Below are 22,603 nucleotides of genomic sequence, written 5' to 3'. Positions count from 1 at the left end.
GCTCCGAAAGCTAGTGCTTCCAATTAAACCTGTTGGACTATGACCTGGTGTTGTGTGATTTTTCACATTGGATAGGCATTTTGGGATCTAGTGACTCCTTCCAGGTGTGTGATTTTAGTATGTATTCACACCTGAACTCACTCCCAAAGGCAGCTTAATATCTAGGTCCTAGGATTTGCTATACATCAAGACCATGGGGAGAAATTTTAATATTTTCATTAAATTCTCCCATTCCATGCTGCCAATGAGCTCCTGTAACATGCACCCACCTTAATGGGATACAAATCGCACAATGGGGTACAAAGGGCAGAAGCAAAATAAGCAACAGATGTACTTTGGAATAGTTTCCATTTTCTTTTTCCCGGTTGTTTCTTATCTAGGCTTATATCTAAATAATTTTGGACAGTTTAAGAGGTAGCCAGTGATCATTCCTTCAGAAACAATATTAACAAGGGAGGGCTGTAGTACCAAGATGACTGCCATCTGTACCAAAGCATGCATAATAATATCAACATTACAGCCTGAACTGTGCACAGAAATATTATTGTTTAAAAGGCAGATAATACCAGCCCTACAAAAGGAAACCTCTGTAACAACAAATATTTAGATGGATTTGTGATGATCCGTTTCTAACATAATGACTGGCTGTGTACTGGTAATGGTGTTAATCATGATTGCCTAATTAGCCTGCCAGTTAGCTCACATTGAGAACTTCTGGAAGATTTGGTGTTTGCTTGGTTATTATGGATTTTTCCCAAAATCCTTTGAACATCGCAAGATGTTTTCTATAGTATGCGATGTATAAAAGTGTAAATTTTCACAGCAAAGTATGATAAATTATTATGAAGATATCTGTAATAGTAGAACATTTTGAAAAATCATAGTAATATATGTCAGGCTAAGGATCGGGATTATTTCCAGTTGTGACAATTTTCACCTGAAAAATTTAAATAATAGAAAGGCAGCCTGAGAAAAAATATCTGCAATGATTGAGAGTAAAGTTTGAATGTGGAGAAATTAAATTATGAAGAAATTATGTTTTAATATCCATGTGTGCTATTCTGAATAATCTGTTTTTTTATTCAATTTTTTCTTTAAATAGCAGATGACATATTAAGCACATTTGCTTCGTAGGGATTTGGTGAGTCCATAATGCAGGAAACTGAATTAAATTCACTAGCAATCCAGTCATTAACACAGCATGCTTCAGCAATCGCATTATTTGAAATAAGCTGAATAACTTCTGGAAATCATTTCTTTTTGATGTCAGTTCTGCTCACTTCTAAACAAAAATATTTTTACACATTGCTGTGAGAGCAAGTGAATGATTTAAAATAATACATGTTTCCTTTAATGTATTATTGCAAATTTTTAAAAAGTGCATGAGAGCAAAATGCAACATTTGAAGGAATTGTTATATTACAGATCGGGAGATGGGAAGCGAGATTACTGTAAAGGATTCTCAAATTGATGCTGCATCTGTACAGAGCTCCAGTAGGTTTTCTGGCCTGCACTAATACTTCAAAAGCTTTCAATGTGGCCTTACACAGGGAAAGAATTTGTATAATTAGTAATAAAGCTCTGAGAGGTTCAATGTTTGTTTTCACAAATTGATGAAAATTCATATTTTAAATACTGGGATAAGATTATCATAGAATTCCTACAGTGTGGAAACAGGCTGTTCAGCCTAACAAGTCCACATTGACTCTCCAAAGAGTATTTCACCTAGATTCATTGCCCTACCCTATCACTCTACATTTGCCCCTGACGAATGCACCTAACCTACACATCCCTGAACACTATGGGCAATTTAACACTGCCAATTCAACTAACCTGCACATCTTTAGATTGTAGGAGGAAACCAGTGCACCTGGAGGAAACCCATGCAGACATAGGGAGAATGTGCAAACTCCACACGGACAATCGCCTGAGGCTGGAATCAAACCTGGGTCCCTGGCACTGTGAGGCAGCAATACTAACCACTGAGCCACCGTGCCGCCCCAATAATATGTTGTTAATGTTAATATGTTTATGTTGTTAACAGCTGGTTTTATAACTGCAAAAATAAAGTCTCATTTCATTAAACCTGTCTTTCACATACTGCAGTATGTTAAACGTTAACCAACTAGATAGTTCTGTCTTTATACACATACCATTTGAAATGAGTATCCAGATTAAGTGCTTTCTGATAACTCACAATATTTACAAGTTGGAATTAAGTAACGATAACCCTTGCAGGTTGAGGTTAGATAAATTATCAAGAAGGTTCGGTCCATCCCAAGAAATTCAATGATCTCCCACAGTGAGGCTGAGGGCGTTTTGTGGGATCTTCCCCTTCCCATCTCAACCGGTTCTGTGCAACGTTTGCTTAGTAAGGACTTTCATTGAAACATTTTTTTGTTTTGATATACAGGCACAGGTCGAATTAGCTGTATTAATTGAAAATAAATTTAATTTAGAACCTATATAAAAGTCCAGCTTAGTAAATACAAGAAAATTCAAACAGGTGAAGGTCCAAAACATGGGCAGTATTTCTGAGAGGGAGCAACCATTGGGACATACTGGGACACTATGTCTTTTATTTCTTCATATTCCTCTAGTCAGTCTTCAGGATAATGAAGCTCTGCAAGATTAAAAGCGCAGAGATCAAACCACTTTGAAAACCTACAGTTGATGTCCCAGCAGTGCTGAGACTTGGCAGATTCCCAGCAACTATTTAGTAGCAAGAGAAGAAGACAGAAGCCTCTGATGTCAATTATTCTGCCCTCAACTAAAGCAACTTCCCACTGTACCTGCTACTAAATAATGATGGCTTATCCATAATTCATAGCTTCCTTCTGCTGTGCCTTTCACTCTAATTCATATGCATGTCGTAGTCTGTTAAAGCTTAATGTGCCTTTTTCAGTTTTTACATGCTTGTACGAGTCCCCACCGTCAAACCCATCGAGCTATCTGTAATTAAAAAATTCCTGCAAATTTGTAATATGTTCCTCTGTAGTTGAATAGGGTTTAGCTGAGAATAGCTCTATACTAGCCAGCCATTAACGAGACTATGTGTGAATGGGTAGCAATGCTCAGATTTTTGATGGCATTATCAACGGGGTACAAATTCTTCCAGTTAAATGGCTTGACTCACTATCTTAGAAAGATAAAAATGCAGTTGAGTTGCTTGCAGATTCTGGTTACGCTCCTTGCTGATGCACTGGACACTGGCTGTCAGACATACACAACAAACACAAGAATTTGCCTTTATGAGCATAGGTACGGGTTCCATTGCTGGTGTTTGTTTATTTTATATGAAATGCATTCATTCAGAATTGAATAAGGGCAGCTGAATGCACAGATAGGAGCTCATGCAATTTTGCACTCGGTAGGTTCTGTAAATTACATATTTTTCTTTCTTGTGCGCATATTGTTTTTAATGCATTGACAAGAAGTGTGCAATCAGATTTATGCCAAGCTTTGTGCCTTGAGCAGGTGATTGCTGTGGATTCTTCAAATGAAGTGGTAGTCACTTACTGGTCAGATTGCAAATCAGAAATGTGGCTTTGATTGACATTTGGGAGAAATTGTGAAATAGGAATGTTTTTTGATGCATTGTACAATTGTTTGGGATTTGTCCAAAAGAGACGTAAATACAGGGGATAGAATTAATGAGGTACAAAATTGAAGGTATTGCAGAAAATAGAACCTCATAGGGAATGTTATACACTGCCATAGATAGAAGGTTTGCGAGCTAACAAGACTGTAGGCATAAATGTTTATTTTTGGTTTGCAAGATGCAAAGAGTGGCGTGTCACAGAGATCAGTGCTGGGGCTTGCAATTTATATAAATGACTTGAGTGAAGGGACCAAATATTTGTTGCTGGTGACGCAAAGACAGCAAGAAAACTAAGCGTTGAAAAGGGCATAAGGAGACGACAAAGGGATAAAGATCAGTTATGTGAGTGGCAAAAAACTTGCCAAATGTTGATAAGTATGTAATTGTCCAATTTGACAGGAAGAATAGAAAATAAGAATATTATCTACATGGTGCAAAATTGCAACACTCAGCTGCAGAGGAATGTAAGTGTCCTAGTCAATGAATATCAAAAGGCCAGTATGAATATGCAGCAAGTGATTAGTAATGTTAATAGAATATTATTGTACATTTTGAGGAGAATTGAGTACAAAAGTAGGTAGATTATGCTGGACACTGATAATACCATATCTGCAGTACTGTGTAAAGTATAATGGAGAGAATGGAAGTCAACCAGGAATGTATTGCACAACACCAGGTTATTGTCCAACAGGTTTAATTGGAAGCACTAGCTTTTGGAGCGTCGCTCCTTCATCAGGTGGTTGACAACAGCCACCTAATGAAGAAGCAGCACTCCAAAAGCTAGTGCTTCCAATTAAACCTGTTGGACTATAACCTGGTGTTGTGTGATTTTTAACTTTACAAACCCCAGTCCAACTCCAGCATCGCCAAGTATTGGTCTATTATTTAAGGAAGGGGGCAACCACATTGGAAGCAGTTCAAGGGTTTATATAGACTAATACCTGAAATGGATATTTATTTTACAAGGAAAGGTTAGACAAGGTAGGGTTGTATCCACTGGACTTCAGAAGAGTAGACGGTGATTTGATTGAAGCACGCAACGTCATGAGGGGTCTTCACAGGATGAAAGGGATGTTTCCTTTTGTGAGAGAATCTACAGCAAGAGGTCACTATTTAAAAATGAGATGACTTTTGTTTACTGTCAGAGGGACCTGAGTCTTTAGAACTCTTCTTCAAAATGCCATGGCAACATGTCTCTTTTAAAGCAGAGCTGAACAGATTAAGGTGGCAAAAAGTTAGCAAGGATAGACTAGAATGTGGGATGGAGGATCCAATCAGATCAGCCATAACCTTATTAAATGGCAGAGCAGGCTCAAGGGGCCAAATAGCCTGTGCTTAACTCATGGGTTTATTGATATTTTAATTGTAATTTGAAGAATGGTTTTCTGCATTTGCATCTCATGTGAAGTTGGCTTGATTTAACTTGTTTATGAGCTGCAGTTTTTAAAAGCTGAAGTTAGAGTCACATTGAGCCGCAAACCAAGTTTTATATTTTAAAAGTTAATATAAAAGGCCTGAAAGAATAGCTCCTATGGGTCACCTGACTTCTTTTGAGAATTAAAACCACATCCAGTCAAGAGGGAACAAAAGCTTTATTCCAGATTGAGATTGAATCAATGCCCTTTCCTGAAATGAATCGAAAAAGGATATTATAAAATTGAATGGATCATTTAAACACAATGTGTTGACTGTCTCAATCTCTCGCAGTATTAAGCAACATTACATGATACATAATCATGTGTACTCCCCATGTTTTGTTTGGAAATTTGGTTTTGAACTTATGGAAGGCACATATTAAGACTGTTTTTTTCTTTTTTCTGCCCTTAAATTCAGCAAAAGACTGTTTGTAGTTTAGAGTTTTTACAGGAGCATTCAAATTAGTTGCAAGCCATCAAACAGCCAAAGTAAGTAACAGTAATACCTTGAAGTGGGAGAATCCAACAGACAGAAAACTTCTCCCAACTTGTTTCAATTTTGAGTTCACCTGATACAAAAATCTCATAAATTTGACCACAAGAAACTTCACAGCCTGTGGAAAAATATTTCACTTTAAACTACAACCTTAAAACATCACATTGATCTAAGAAAACTATAGGCTTATCACAAAAGACATTTAGATGATTATCAGCCGTAACAGTATATTACATTAGTCTATATGTGATCCTGGTGTGTGACAGTTTGTGTGAGACAAGTGAGTGAAATGCTGTGTAATTTTTGGTATGTATGAGAATATGTCTCTCTTTATGAATTCACAAAAACTTGTTGCTGATAGTATTAATTTGGGATCCACATTCCGAGCGTAAGAAAACACACACCTGTTACAGACACAGGCAGTAAAAGGAACACATTCTGTCTGTGACACCTTTGATTTCCATTATTTGATAAGTGTTACAGAAAAGCTATAGAGGAAACAGCACATCAAAGTGTTACAGTGTGTCTGTGATGGCACACAATAAAACATTCATGGAAAAAATATCTCAATGACTTTATCAGGAAAAAGTACAAAGTTTATCACCCAAAAATATACCAAACATTGCAATTAAAATAAATAAGTTATTGCAGCTTAAAATAATGTAAATGAATGTGAATGCAAATGCAGCTATATGGATAATAATAAAAATAAATGAATTCAATGAACACATTTCATACATTTTGTTTAAGAGTTTCAGTTCCTGAGCTGGAATCTCATCGAAAGTGCTATCATCAGAATGTACTTCTGCAATAAAATTCTCTTCTCCTGTCAATTGGTTTCATTGCAATCCCTGTCTATTTGAAGCTATCACTCTTGACATAGCATATGTTGCTTTTTTGGATACTAAAGCACTGCTATCTGCATGGTAGGAATGAATATCCCAATGCATTTCAGCCAATTTAATCCAATTAAATTGACAAATAATCCATTTTGTATTTGTTCATCTTTATAATTAAATAACTACACCACTTACATATTATTTATTTGCATTTCTGCCTATATTGGTGTCAGGGACGCAGATTGTTCCAGAACAGCTCCTGTTTTACAAGGTGGTTGACAGATCATAATTTTTCAGCAAGGGCTAGCTTTAGGTACTAGTTTTTGTTTTCAAAAGCTCCTCCAGAAGTGAGCTGAAACAAGGTAGTCCAGATGTTGGTTTAATTCCCAACAGCAGGTATTTTGATCCCAAGCAGTCCTGGAACAGGACTCTACAACAGCGAATTTGGCATGTCATTGAGTACCACTTTTCTACCAGATAGAAATCATGCTCTTTTCAGCTCTTTAGCAGCATTTCTTACAATGTGATAGAGGTCAAGTGTAAAGATTTCAAGAAGAGTAATTGTCAGCACTGTGGGCTCATGGGAACTCTGGGGATTACAGAGAATCCTCAGCTTCAAAGGAGAGCCATTAATCAGTTGTCACCTCTGCGAGAGGGAAGGGTATGATTGGCGGTGAGATCGTGCTAGACTGCTGTGAATAAACGCAACAGCAGTAACCGGATGACTCATCATGACAACCAAGACCAACCCATTTCACAGCATGATACCAGCCCTGAAATGCAGTAAACAGATATTATAAAATTCCAGGAGAATCATATATCATAAGATCTGCAGCTTTGCAGGATACTTCACTACTGCATTCAATATCTTTTAACACCTAAATGTACGGATATATAGAATGTAGAGATATAGGGTGTACTATATAATTCTATATAGTGTATAGAATTACAAATTGGTCCTTATGGATTTGTTTCTTGTAAGTACCCTTACCATTGATATCCATCTATATGGTCCTTTCCTGAACCATCACCGATAAGTATTCACTTATAAAGTTCTTCACGTAGTATCACTAATAGATGGGAGGTCTTCTGAACCTTCGGTGTATGCTTGGCGCAGATCTGTGTGAATCAAGCACAAAGCAACCCATTACTTTGTCCCTGTGAGGTTCCCCTGGCTTTCTGTGTATGTTAGGTAAGAAAATATGAAAAACTCATGCAGAAATTCAAGGCACAATTGTCCATTTTATGTACAAAATTATTTACTATTAACTCATGGAATGTGAACATTGCAGGCAATGCCAATATTTATTGAGAAGATAGAGATTGAGTGATAGTCACAATCACGCTGCCACTACAGAAGGAATCCCAAGATTTTGATGAGCAACAATGAAGGAACAACAATATATTTCCAAATCAGGATGATATATGATTTGGATGGGAAATTGAAGTGTTTGTGTCCCCTTGCATCTGCTGCCTTTTTTTTCCTCAGCAGCAAAGCTTTCGAAGGTGGTATGGAACAACCCTTTATGAGTTGCTGTGGTACATGTTGTAACTGATGTACATAGCAGCCACCTCACCAGTGATGATAGAGTAAATATTTAAGGTGGTAAGTAGGGTGCCAATCAAGCAGGGTGCTTTGACCTGTGTTCTACATTCTGAGGAAGGATAACTTGACCTGAAATGTTAACTCTGATTTCTCGCCACATCTGCTGTCAGACCTGCTGAGCTTTTCAAGCAATTTCTGTTTTTATTTTGACCTGGATAGTGTCAAGCTTCTTGCATGCTGTTGGAGCTGCTCTCATCTAATCAAGTGGAAAGCATTCCATCACATTCCTGACATACAATTTGTAAATGACGGAAAAGCTTTTGGGAAGCAAGCGGTCACTCATTATAGTCACTATACCTAGCCTATACATAAAGGGTATTGATGGTAAAAGATTCAGCAACAGTCGTACAGTTGGACGTGAAAGAAACGTACTGACTGACCTGTTTGTGTTTTATGCATGTTGCTTTTCACTTACTGGCACAAAGTCAATGCTGATTACTCAGAGTCATAGAGCACAGAGTCTCTTCTGCCCACCCTATCCATGCCAGTCATCAAGCATCCATCTATTCTAATCCCATTTTCTAGCACTTGGCTTGTAGCCTTGTCTGCTAGGGCATTTCAAGTGCCCATCTAAGTACTTCTTAAATGTCTTGAGAGTTGGCTCTATTACCTTTTAGGCAGTGAGTTCTAGGTATTCACAACCCTCTAGTTTAAAGAAAGAAATTCACAAATCCTCTCTAAACTTCCTGCACCGTATCTTAAAACTGTGCCCCCTGTATTGCCCCCTTTACTGGGGGAATGTTTCTCCCTATCTACCTTATCTATGACCTTCAGGACTTTGAACACCTCAATCAGAAGCCCAAGTATCCTTTTCTGTTCTAAGGAAAACAGCCCCAGCCCATCTAGCGTCTCTTCATAGTTGCATCATTCCAGCCCTGCATTGTCCTGATGAATCTCTTCTGCACTCTCTGTTGTGAAATTACATCATTCCTATAGTTTGGTGACCAAAACGGCACACAGTACTCAACCTGTCAACTAATAAATGGTCAATAAAGCTCCATCATAACCTCCTGGCTCTTTTATTCAATGACAACAAACACAGAAATTGCTGGAATAGCTCAACATATCTGGCAGCATCTGTGGAGAGAAATCAGCATTAGAGTTTCAGGTCCAATGACCTTTCCTCAGAATCCTCGTTGCCCCTTGATCTGAAAAGTTTACGCTGATTTCTCTCCACAAATGCTACCAGATCTGCTGAGCTTTTCCAGAAATTTCTGTGATTTCCAGCATCCGTGATTCTTTCGGTTTTTGGCTTATATTCAGTGCCTTGACTAATAAAGGCAAGTATCTGAAATGCCTTCTTAACCATCTTATCTACATGTCCTGTTGCCTTCAAGGACCTATGGACATACATGCTAATATACCTCTGATCCTCTGTACTTTCCAGGGTCCTACCATTTGATATGTACTCCTTAGTCTTATTGATCCTCCCAAAACTATTGTGATCTTGCTTCATGTTGGTACTGACTGATAATTTGTTACCTATGAAGTTACAAATGAAACTGAACATGATGCAGTCATCAACAAACATTCGCACTTCTGACCTTATGATGCACTTCTGACGTTATGACCTTATGATGCAGGGAAGGTCATTAATGAAGTAGCTGAAGATGGTTAGGCTATGACATAGTGCTGACAACCTCGAACTGTGATGTTTGACACCAGTAACCATAACCATCAATCTTTGTGGCAGGTATGACTCCAGTCAGTGGAGACTTTATTCCCTGATTCTCATTGACATTCTTGCTCAAGGTTCTTAATGTCACGTTCATCCAAATGCAATCACAATTGATGCCCAGGGCAGTCCCAGTCATCTCACCTCTGGAATCTAGTTCTTTGTTCATGCTTGGATCAAGTGGCAAAACCCAAACTCAGCATTGATGAGCTGGTTTTTGTAAGTGACAGTTGATGTCATTGTTGATGATTACACAGATGATTGAGATAGCTTGATGAGGAATAATTCACTGAATTGTCCTGTTTGTGCTATCTGTCTGCATCAAGAAACTCTCTAGCTCCTGGATAAGGAATAAATGATTAAAGAAAAAATTATTTGGTGTACCTGGGATTTGCCCGTTAACCTTGAAGTTATGCTTTATGTATTGCCTAAAATATGATTCATATAATTTGAGTCTGATTTTATCTGTTAAGCACAAAAGAGAAGGTTGGACAGAGTGCTGTCTGCTAATGTAGTGCAAGAAACAACTAATACATGGAAAATCATAAGAACTGAAATTCCTATCAAATCTTGATTTTAATCGTCGTGAGCCTTACATTAGGGAGTGATCCTGGAAATCACCATAGCATTCAATAACTGTAGAGAGCAGATATACAAAAGTGAAATCAACCAAGATATAGTGTACTTCAGTACAATTCCTTTTGACCTTGCTCATTTATTTGTCTTGACAGAGTTTTCTGAACCATCCCATTATTCCATTCTTCATCTATTTCACCTTCCCTGCCAGCGCCACAACGATTCCACCCATTGCATCCTGGTCATCTAGGTGGCTCCACCTCCCCACTCACCATCTCCAATTATCCTTCCCCTTACCCACCGACATCTCCCCACCCACCAACATCCACCTAAATTGCTTTCTCATCCTATAACTCTCCAAGTCTCAGTATTGAGAATAATTTTATGCCAAATCTTGATTTTAATCGTCGTGAGCCTTACGTTAGGGTAGGCAAAGTATTGGAGAAGATTTTAAGGAACAGGAGTTACTTACATGAGAAAAGAATGAATTTATTAGGATAGTCAGCATGGCTTTGTAGGGGAAGGTCTTGTCTCACAAATGTGATTGTGTTTTTTGAGGAAGTCACAATGATTGATGAGGGTATGACAGTTGTAAATTGGATATAAAAGTGGCTTGGTCACAATAGACAAAGGGTAGTTGTGGAGGGATGTTTTTCTGAGTGGAGTATGTGAGCAGTGATGTTTCACAAGGTCCTCAACTCTTTGTTAACGTAAATGATTTGAATGAAAATGTAGGTGTTCTGATTAGGTAGTTTGCAGATAACATAAAAATTGATAGAGCTGTGGGTAGCGAGGAATTTGTCAATTGATAGAGCACAGTAGGTTAGTTAGAAAATGTGGCAGAGAAAAATGGCCGATGGAGTTTAATTTGTATGGAGTAAACAACAGGTGCTTTAGGAGCATTGATATGCAGAGGGATCATGGGGTGCAAGTCCATAGCTTTCTTAAAGTGGCAGCACGTGGATAAGTTGATAAAGAAGGTGTAAGGCATGCTGGCCTTCATTGTTTGGGACACTGAGTATAAAAGTTGGCAAATCATGTTGCGGCTGTATAAACTTCAGTTACACTATATTTGGAGAATTGTGTGGAGTTCTGATGACACACTATAGGAAGGATCTGGAGGCTAGGGAGAGGGTGCAAACGAGGGTTTCACCAAGATGTTGCCTGGATTGAAGTGTATTAGTTATTAAGTGAGCTTGGGTAAACCTGGGTTATTTTTGCTTGAGCATTGGAGGCTGGGGGCAACCTGACATAAGTATATAAAATTATGAGAGGCCTGGATAGGGTCAAAAATCAGAGTCTTTTTTCCAGGGTGGAAATGTTACTAGGAGGCATAAGTTTAATGTAAGGTGGGGGGTTGTTTAAAGGAGATGTGCATGTCAATTTTTTCATACAGAGGTAGAAGGTGCCCGGAAAGTGCTGCCAGGGAAAGTGGTAGAAGCAAATATGATAGCAAGGTTAAGAGACATTTACAGACACATGAACAGGCAGGAACAGAGGGATATAAAGAGATTAATTTCGAATGGCATTATGGTCAGCACAGACATGGTGGGCCAAAGGGCCTGTTCTATGTAAATCTGTGTGAAATAGTTCCCCTGAATAATGAGGACAAAGTAACACTTAATAATGTCATACAATACAATATGTAGCTCTAGTTTTGACGTTTATAACAATTAAATGAATTCTTCAAAAGCTATGTCACTAAACTAAGCATTCTCTCTGTTTTTCCATTCTGATTGAAAAAGTGCTGAAAATTTTCAGCTTTCGTAATGTGAACCACTTAAATGGAATAGGCCGCACTTAAGAAGAAACCACAGAACTAACAATGGAATTGATGACAACAGCATAAATATATGAATATTAATATAATTGAATTAAATCTCACAGGCTGATTAAATAAAAGAGATTTTTCTCCATGTTACAAAATATACTGTTTGCTGTTATTAAAATGATTAACTTTGATAGTCTTCTCCCTAAAATTTTAAAGTACTTTTCACAGAACCTGTTGTAATAAGTATAGTTTAATCATTGTTAAATACATGACAGCAAGTTTATCTCTGAACATACTTCTAAAAATGCCAAAACATAAAAATAAGTTTTAAAGCTATAATCTAAAACTTTAGATTCATAAGTCTACAGAAAATGAAACATAAAGTAATTATGTTGGACTATTTACTATGTTTTGCTACATCTCGTTTACTAAACCTTCTCCAGGCTATATCTCACAAAACAGATTATTCTTTTAACTTGATCTGATGGACGCTTCAGCTTTGTTAACCCAAATCCTTGTTCAATCAGGAACTGATTCTTTTCCAGTTATTCTATGATCTTTATGCTTTATTATTATATTTGACTTTATGATTGCTACTCAAAATTGAGAATGGTCCTTTTAACTATTGGATAAGTGTTTTATCTGTCCAAACTTTTTCTCACTAATTCTGTGTAAAAGTAGCTACTTGGTAGTACAGAACAAAAACCAGGGAAGTGGACTCTGGTAGAGGGATGCAATGGAGAATGTTTGAGTGTAAATCCACATCTGACACATGGAAATCTTTTAAAGGTCAATTAATCAGGGTTCAGGACCAGCCTGTTCCTGTGAGGATGAAAGATAAGCATGGTGAGATTTGGGAACCCTGGACAATGAGAGTTATTGAAAGTTTAGTCAAAAACAAATATGTCAGGTTTAGGAAACTGAAATCAGGCAGAGCACTGGAGAAATATAAAGGAAAGAACTTAAACAAGGAGTTAGGAGGACTAAAAGGGACCATGAATATCCTTGGCAAGTGGGATTAAGGAGGATCTCGAGCATTTTATATGTATGTAAGGAGCAAAATGATAGCTAGGGAAAGGATAGGTCCACTCAGGGATGAAAGAGAGAATTTGTGCATGGACCTAGAAGAAGTGGGTGAGATCCTTAATGAGTACTTCGCATCAGTATTCACCAAGGAGAAGGACATGGATAATGGAAAGGTTAGACAGGGATATGTTGATATTCTGAGGCATGTCAATATTGAGAAGGAAGTGTTGCGTGTCTTGAATAACGATAAGTAGATAGATCCTGAATGGGATCCATTCTGGGATGCAAGGGCGGAGAATGACGAGGCCTTGATGGAGATCTTTGTATCCTCTTTAGCCACAGACAAGGTCCATAAGACTGAAGATAGGCAATATTGTTCCTTTGTTTAAGAAAGGAAACAAAGGTGATCCAAGAAATTATAGGCTGATGAGCTTTACATAGTGGTAATGAAATTATTGGAGAAGATTCTGAGGGGCAGGATTTATTCGCATTTGGAAAAGAATGCACTTATTCGGAATGGTCAGCATGACTTTGAGTTGGAAAAGGCCTGTCTCACAAATTTTTGAGGAAGTGATAAAGATGATTGATGACAGCAGACAGTTGATGGATTTTATTAAAACATTTGACAAGGTGCTATCACACACAACTGAATGATTTTCACACCGAAAAATCACCATGACTCTTTTTTGTTCTTTTTAATGTCTAGCCACCACCTGTGACGCCAATTAAATATTCCCAAAGCATCAAAAGTGATGGGAATGGGGTGTAGGGAAATTGGGAAGGGGCTAAACCAAAATGGAGTTGGAGGATGAAATAAAACACAGTATACCCCGCAGTGCCCACCTCTCTCTAAAAGCATTGAGAGCGTTGATGGACACCACTGGCTTCCTCTCCCAGGCATAAATATAACCACAGAAGAGGGGAAGAGATTCAACAGATAGGACACCCTCTGCAGCCCACTGCCTGGAACTGTTTATAGTGAGCCTGGTCAGGCCCAGGAGTGTATCCATGAGGAGGTCCTCCGATCTGCCCACAACCCTCTGCACTGGATGCCCAAAGGTCAGGGCTTAATTCCCACCTGCTTCAGACAAAGGTAATGACATCTCTGAACAGGTTGTTTACAAAGCAGACACAGTACATAAATGGATGTTTATGGGTGGTGGTTAGTAGTTGGTGGTGGTCACGGTGATTTGGTGGTGGGAAAATCATTCAGTTGTATATGATAGCATTTCTGGGTTTGAAGAAAAAGCAGATGTTTCCTTCTTTAGTTCAGGTCAGTTTCCCATCCACAGGCTGCTAATGGTAGCATGCCTAATACTGGTCTCATTTCTTCTTTTTAGGGTAACTCCCAAATCCATGGAGAGACATCACCAAAGTTCCTTATTTGAACTGTGTCTCCCTGTTTACAATCTCTGTCTGGCCTAGGCCTATCATGACCCCTTTTCCGGGCTTCTTGTTTTAATTGTCCCCCAACTTTGTGAAAGTCAGGCTAAGCCTAGTCCAAAGTCCTATCTATAGTTCCACAGGGGCTACTCACATTGTAATATGTGTCTTGGCCTTATAACTGAAAAGGATACGTGCAAACTTCATTTCCAGAGACTGTATGCTTCCTTATGATGTTCTGTCCCATCATCCTAATAGTGCGATAATATTGCCCTGTTTTATAGTCAGAGGCATTGCAGATGGCAATGGAGGTCATAATGAGTTAATGTATTTGTCAATAGTAGTTGTTCTTTGGTGTTTGCAAAGGGTTGAAAACCCCTTCAGCGTTATGTGGTAGATCCTGTGTTAGAAATAGTCACACAATTATTGTTTTCTAAGAATTGGACAATGTGTCCTTTGAAGAATAAATGTTTCCTTCTTTATTTCAGGTCAGTCGCATTCTGCGGAAAGGAGGACGCTTTATCTCCATTACATTTGCACAGCCTCATTTTCGGAAGCAGCTTTATGCCAAAAGGGTTTATAAGTGGTCCATCAAACACCAAACCTATGGAAATGACTTCCATTTTTATTTCTACACCATGACCAAGGGAGAAAACCTGTCTTCTGATGATCAGGAACTAGAAAATAAATGTTCACAGAGAACAGAGCCCCAGGCTACCGTTTATCTCCAATTCACAGAGAATGAAGACTACCTCAATAACATTGAATATTAGTTTTCAAATTAATTCCATGAAAGGGTGTGTACAAACAAAAATCTAAGCCAGTAGAGTTAATGGGAAATACCCATTTGCTGCAAAGGCCACAGGATTTTTTTTTAACGAACTAAGTTGAGGAATTCTGATCTGGCATGGCATAAAGCTGTGGTTCTTAACATGGATAGGGAAATGCAGCTATCTCAGCATCTGCCAAAAATAATGAGTTTATAAAATACAGGTTAGAATCTGCTTGAGTCTGTCTCCTTCTCTATTCCTACTGACCTTTTACTGTACAATCAAAACCTCACTTCCTGAGTTTTGAAATATTCTGGGTAGTTGCTCAAGGTCTTTGGGGCCCCCAAATAGCAGAGTGAGGTGAGGAGGTTGACAGTGCACCAGTGATCGCAGTAAGTGTGTGAACCACTTGGCCTACGCTGGCTCTCAGCCATTTCCTTCAGCCTCTCAGAAATGCCCACTTCACAGCCCAGCTCCTCATCTTTGTTTATATTTTTGCTACCTCATTTATTTTCCTTCACCTTGTCTCTGACAGCCAACTCACCATCCTATTTTCAGAAATAGTGATATTTTTTCTCATCACTTTATTGAAAAAAAGTAAAGAATACTTTAGATTTCCTCCGAACAAAATAATAGTTAAAGTTGACAATTGTTGGGAGGGTGGGGGGGGGGGGGATTTGTTACTGTGAGGACCAGCTGTTTGCTTGGTTCTAGCATCACCAGGTTACCTTCCTATTTACTAGGACAGTATACTGTAAGGGAGAAGAATTTTGTACTTTGAGACTGAGTGCTATCTTTGGTCCTGCATCTCGATTAACATGTTATCCACCGCTTTAAACTTTCACTCTCTACATGACTGGCGTACAATCATTACAGTATGCACCATCTGTAAGATCATTGTGGCAATTTACCAAGTGTCTTTAGACAGCAGCTTCCAAACCTGTGACCTCTAAAACCAAAAAGGGCAAGGCTGCAGACATATGAGCCTCTAATTCTGCACTTCCCTACAAGTGAAAAACCTCTTTCTCTATACCTTATAAGGGGCTAGTTTACTCAGCTGGCTGGTGACTGATGTGGATCAGATTGATGCCAAAAGTTCAGGATTCAATCGCCACTCAGGTTGGAATGGATTAAGTACCTGCTTCCTTGCCCTACGAGAATGAAGATCGTGGTGTTGATCAAACCTGCCTTTGTGCAAATAGAACTTTAAGAATATCTTATCAAAGAAATGATTTCAAGAGAAAAGAAACCCACAATTTTTATCTTGTCCCAATTTTTATAATCTTGCTGTTTTGGTATCATCTTTGTAACTATTTTCTGTACTTTCTCCAGTGTTACAATGTACTTTTTTCTAAATATGGTGACTCGGGTTGTAAACAGTATTCTAAATGTGGTCTAACCAGGATGCTGTATTAGTAAAGCATGACTTCTCCACTTCTCGATTCTGTCCCTCTAAAAATCAAATCTGGTGCTTGATTTGCTTTTTTTAAATAGTCTCATTAGCCTGAATTAGTATTGATAGTGATGAATGGATTTGTATTCACAAATCCTTTTGCTTCTGTACTGTGTCCATATTTTTTAAAAACTAATTGGTGACTTCTTTCCTTTTCCTTACCAAAATGTAATACCTCAAACTAACTAATGTTGAAATTTACTTTTCAATTAATAAACTTGTAGAAAACATATGACATTTTCTTGTAATTTATTGCAATTCTTCTCAGTATTGACTGCTCCTTCATTCCTCACAAATATAATATCATCGGCATGTTTACCACAAATTTAATTTCAAAATTAAAATTATGAACACAATTATAAACAACAGTAATCCAGGAATCATTCATGGAACTTCAGTTCCTACTTCCTTCCCTTCTGAATAGCTACCCTTTACCCTTATTCTTTCATTTCCACCTGCCACCATACATTCTGCTAACTGTGCTCTGACTCTACACACTCTGACTTTATTAATTTGTCTAACGTGCCACCTTATCAAAGATGTTTTAGAAATTTGGTAAATTTTAGATACCGGATTAGCATTATCTACCTCCACTAGTACCTATTCAAATAATTCAATGAGGTTGGTCAATAAGCTTTTTCTCTTTTCAAATTCATGCCAATAGTTGATTTTTTTTTTAATTTTTAGGTACTTTTCTATTTTCTCTTTTAGTAGGGATTACTTTCTATTTCTTGATGTTAAGTTGACTGGGCTTTGGTTCTTTGGACACATTCTAATTTACAGATATATATTTAACACGGTTCTAGCATTGCACCTTTTTCTAACCATGGAGTGGCATGGTGGCAAAGTGGTTAGCACTGCTGCCTCACAGCGCCAGGGACCTGGGTTCAATTCCGCTCTTGGGTGGCTGTCTTGTGTGGGGTTTGCAAATTCTCCCTGTGTTTGTATGGGTTTCCTTCAGGTGCTTTGATATCCTCTTACGGTCCAGAAATGTTCAGGTTAGGTGGATTGGCCATGCTAAATTGCCCAGGATTAGCCAGGGATATGCAGGATTACAGGGATGGGGTAGGTCTGGGTGGGATGCTGTTCGGAGGTTCACTGTGGACTTGATGAGCAAATGGCCTCCATTTTGATTCAGCTGGAGTTCACCCTTTCGACAAACTTCCTTCTTGCCTCAGTACTGGTACCTGTGTTCTCCACAGTGATGAAAATATGTATCTCAGCCTTTATTTAGCAGCTTCCAGTCTCCTCTTTCTATGAAGAATGAAATAACCCTCATACTCAACTAACACATTGTGTTTTATTCCACTCTGCCCACTCCCCTCTGTGCAGAGGAGCATCACATGTAACAGTATTTTGTTTTGTTAATATTTTAAATGTAATACTGCTGTAGCTAATCTGTTCATAAAATAAATCAGAAACTTCAAATGAAATATAGGCCAGAACTGCATTTAAGATCCTTTCATGGTAGTTACATTTTGTTACGTTTGTGTCTATTGATTCAGTAATCCCTATGAATTTCTAGCAAGAATTCATGCAGCTCTGAATTCCAGCTGTTATGGATTATGCAACCTCTACAGTTAAAAAAAAAACCTGTGTTTGAGAGGACAACAGCCTGTAGGCGAGAATCAGGTAAATGTGATAACGCAACTCAGAAATTTACATAATAAAAGGGCTGATTGTTGAATATAGAGCGCGCATTCTCTATTTATAGGATGCAGCTAGTTCCCCAAATATAGACAGTTTAACTATAACCTAGCAAATGCTAAAACTTAATGATTCCGAGTACATATGAGGAGCACAGGTGAGTATCCAGCTCTACCCAAGTAGCCCAGCATAGCAAAATATTGCTAAACTTCATGTCCCTTAAACCATTAGGACAATAGAAAAGGAAAATGACTAAGGTACATAACAAACAGACAGTCCAATTTTGTCCATTTTACACCGTCATTGAAAGATTAAAATTATTGTTGTGGTTTTAATTCTGTTTAAAATGTTTAAAGCAATGCTCATGTAAATTCAGAAGAATGAGTTTTCCCAAAAAACTGTGATATTTGAGGTTTGTATTTTTCTCAGATACCCTGAATCTGATTCCAGCCTTTTTTGTGTGAAACTGTCATAGATGCTGAATTTGAAATTGAAAATCGAGCTGGTTTTTATTGCCACTGACCAAACAGCACTGCCAATATCATACTAAGGCAGCAAGTTAAAAATCTAACCCACCAGATCCAATTTTACCATCTAACATGCTGAAGGAGTTATTCGCTCCTTTAAAGAAAAGGCAACAGGGCAATGGCTGCATTCTAGGTGCTTTCATTCGTAACAAAGCTGTCAGCATGAATTTTCTTTCAACCAATGCCTCTGACAGTCATTCACCTCGCTCTTACATCCTTCAGTAGATTCTGTTGCATCATACACTTATGCCAACGATGACACATCTCAAGGAAAACAATTTCAGCAATATTCATGTCCTTTTTTGGAATAGTACGAGGAAAGTATTTCTGTATTGGTAATCATGTCCATCATGACAAATTTGGCAAGGACCGGGCCTGTTATCGTACCTCATACTGGAAACTATGACAATCCGGTGCAAGTTATCTTTATTATTGATCTTTCCAATATATGAGACAAAGTTCCTTGCTGCTATATTCCACAGAAGATATCTATCTGTCCATATGTCTTTGAATGAATACCTTTTATCACATTCAGAAAAGATGGCTAAAGAATGGAAGCTTTACTTTAGAAATGTCGCTGTTCTAAAATATTAGAAAATTATGTTGATTCACCCATGTCCAAATATACAGCAATTTGTATAAACTTCTGTGTTAAGTCTGTGTTCATGACTCAATGTTAGTAGCACACAAATTTCCAGTTTAGTTAAATTTTGTTTCTTTAATTTTCATAATTTGTGCAAGAAATATAAATGTGTATAAAATTCAATTCAAAATTCCCAAGCTACAAATATAAAGAAATTTGAAAATCACATGTTTTATTAGCAACAGTTTCCTTTTGACAGTGTAACAAGTACAAATCCGTCATTACTAAAAATATGCATTTTACATTTTGGTTTCACTTCCCATTCTGAACTATTTTTCTTCTGAATGCTACTTTCCCTATGTAGACCCAATTGCATTTTGTAGATTTTATTGTAAAGTACTTGATTGCGAAGTGTGAAGTGCAATGAAATTTTGCACATCTACCCAAGTACCTTGTGATAGTAAACCAGGAAATTCATTGCATATATTTGAACTAAGGTTTTATTGATAATGTTTAGGGACAGTTGAAAGGTTAAAGTGTGTTGAAAGCTATATGTCACATTGTACTTTAATGCATCCAGGTTAAACTGATACAATTGCATAACATTATAAAAGGAGGAGAATTTTCATGCAAGATATCTTGAAGATCATAATTTTGGGTAGGTCCAATATACACTGTGAGCTGTTCAAATAAAGACTTAATCATAGAAAGAGATGGTTCAAGTGTCTGACCAGACAGATGGCAGAAAAGAACTCACTTTCAAGCACTTCATATATATTTTAGAGAGCAATTCAAGGGCTGATTTTTTTTTAACAAAATATTATTGGCTACATTTTCCCAAACTTTGGCTAAGCGTAGTGAAGAAATGTGAAGAGTTCTGTGGAGAAATGTGAAGAGTTCTGTGGAGAAATGTGAAGAGTTACCCTCTGTGAGCTCTAATGAGTTTTCTCTCGCAATTTTACATTGCTCACCTCATTAAGTATGCACCATGCCTCTTGCTCATTCCTGAAGAAGGGCATGTGCCCGAAACGTCGAATCTTCTGTTCCCTAGATGCTGCCTGACCTGCTGTGCTGTTCCAGCAATAAAGTTTCAACCATGCCTCAATGGCCCTGCTGTGATTGACAGCGGTAGAAATGCTCAGTGGTGCCAGGACCTCTTGGTACTCATGCCACCAATACTATATTTAATGCCTCGCTGTACCCCAGTTCATATGCTGCATGCCAGGTTTGCCTTTCGAGGAAAGTTAGTACCCTGCTTTGCTGGCAGAGACCTGGAGGGTCATCCTCTTTCCTCTAGACTGCGAGAGATCCTGCCAGCCTGCTCTCAATTGCCACTTGGATCAGGGCGGTGTTTGTGGTTTGGAGGAACGCCCAGAAATGCAAAAAGAAAGTTAGTGACATTTTATGCTCTGCAAAGTTAAGTGCACCAGTATCTCACACTCACTCTAACTCCAAGATAATGCCCACCTCCTTACCAAGGCTCACGCCTCTGACAAGTGTGCAGCATCTGTCAGGTTGCTCTCATCCCCTCTGTCCCCTGAGGATGTTAACGGAGCATGCCCTCTGCCCTTCCTGCTCATTCACTCGGGACATTTCACTACCTTTCCTCTCCCTGATGAACATAACAGTTGTGCCAGCTACTTCTACCTCAGTCAAACTCTGCTCTTCTCTCATTGCAGGAGAAGACTGCCCACAGTAAGCAAAAAGGCAGGTGGTGGGGTGCCCAAAATGTGTCTGTTTGCCCCTGACAAGGAAAGAATCCTTGCATTAATTGGAGAGGACTATGGCTACTCAAGGTGATGCTGAGACCTCTTTGTCTCAGCAACAAAATAAGATTCATTGTGAAGTGCTCTGCTGTTACCACTGCTATGAATGTATTCTTAACGTGCCTAAGCTTCTACCTCCAGTCATTCTTATGTCTCCTCCAAGCATGAGTAGACTCAAGCAGTTTCTAACCATCTGCTGTCCTAAAGAAACCAGCCCTCCAGACACCTCTGAGAAAGAGGATATCACCCCTTGGTGAAAGTACCAGCAATGCTTTCTCTTCTGCATCCCCAGTAACTCAGATGCTGCTTCCTCGTTGTTTACATTAACTGGTTAAAAATCACACAACACCCGGTTATAGTCCAACAGGTTTATATGGAAGCACTAGCTTTCTGAGCACTGTTCCTTCATCAGGTGGTTGTGGAGTATAAGATGCTGATGAAGGAACAGCACTCTGAAAGCTAGTGGTTCCAAATAAACCTGTTGGACTATAACCTGGTGTTGTGTGATTTTTAATTTGGTAAACCCCAGTCCAACACTAGCATCTCTGAATCATGACTACATTAGCTAGCTTGGAGCTAGGAGCACATTCTGGCAAACACATCACTGCCACATCTCCATGGGTCAGGCAGGGAAAGAAGGCCCCCTGGCCATCTGCATTCAGTGGACTGCCAGAGACTAGGCACCTGCTCTGTCACAGGCTGGTGAAGACCATGTGGTGGTGGCCATTAATAAGTTTGTTAAAATGCACAAACAGACGCATGAAAATCAGGCAGGTTTGTCAGAAACACCTGAAAAATTGGATCGAAGAATAAAGCAGTTCATTAATGGCATTGGTCCCATACCAGCTCTGGGATATATGCAAGTAGCTCTCGCCATAGACAGCCTAGGGGCAGAAAAACACTTACCAGTTGTCAGGGATGCACACAGACCTGCATTCTGTTTCTTTAGACAATAATGGTCAACACCAATAGCAAGGTGACAGGGTGCCAAAGAACCTTGACTTCAGTACTTCTTTCTCCCAAGGAGACATGACGGTGCCAACAGGCAAACACATCAGCTGAAGAAGGAGTCACATACAGACCAATCCAACCGTGCCTGGTGCCCCTACCTCCATCCTGCCAGTGACCCTTAACCTTGTGGAAGTTCAAGCTGAGGGTGGGGAGTTGAGGGTGACTGTACCTGACCAAAACATTCTCAGTATGTGAGAGCCCTCTAGCCACAAATGTCCCTGGGGTTGTCTAAAACTCTAGGACCAACAGGTTCCATCATAGGGAAGCTCCCTTCATTCGAACTACATCGGAAGTAGCGGGAGGGAAAGGAGAGAGAAAACATTCAGAGGGCACAAAGATGGCAAGGATGGCACATTAATGAAAATAAAATATCGTATTTGGGAATATATTTTCACTTTACATCATCACCTGTCTGATTGGCGTGTCATTTGAGCTGCAGCTAATGGAATTAATCTACA

General features: G+C 38.8%; 1 protein-coding gene across 1 annotated transcript in view; it reads left to right on the top strand.

Moving 5' to 3' along the window:
* ece2a (endothelin converting enzyme 2a) overlaps positions 1-16,843 on the top strand; it is a 295,107-nt gene extending 278,264 nt beyond the window's left edge. Inside the window, exon 3 of the mRNA XM_043702447.2 lies at positions 14,877-16,843. Within this exon, the coding sequence (XP_043558382.1) occupies positions 14,877-15,161 (285 nt within the window). The 3' untranslated portion in view covers positions 15,162-16,843. The remainder of the gene's footprint in view (positions 1-14,876) is intronic.
* Positions 16,844-22,603: the final 5,760 nt, after the last annotated feature.

Source organism: Chiloscyllium plagiosum, unplaced genomic scaffold (assembly GCF_037043375.1).
Source record: "Chiloscyllium plagiosum isolate Xiang-an unplaced genomic scaffold, Cpla_swu_hap1 HiC_scaffold_13, whole genome shotgun sequence".
NCBI classification, from domain to species: domain Eukaryota; kingdom Metazoa; phylum Chordata; class Chondrichthyes; order Orectolobiformes; family Hemiscylliidae; genus Chiloscyllium; species Chiloscyllium plagiosum.
Note: the sequence above shows the minus strand (reverse complement) of the source record. Positions and strands in the feature narration are given on the sequence as shown.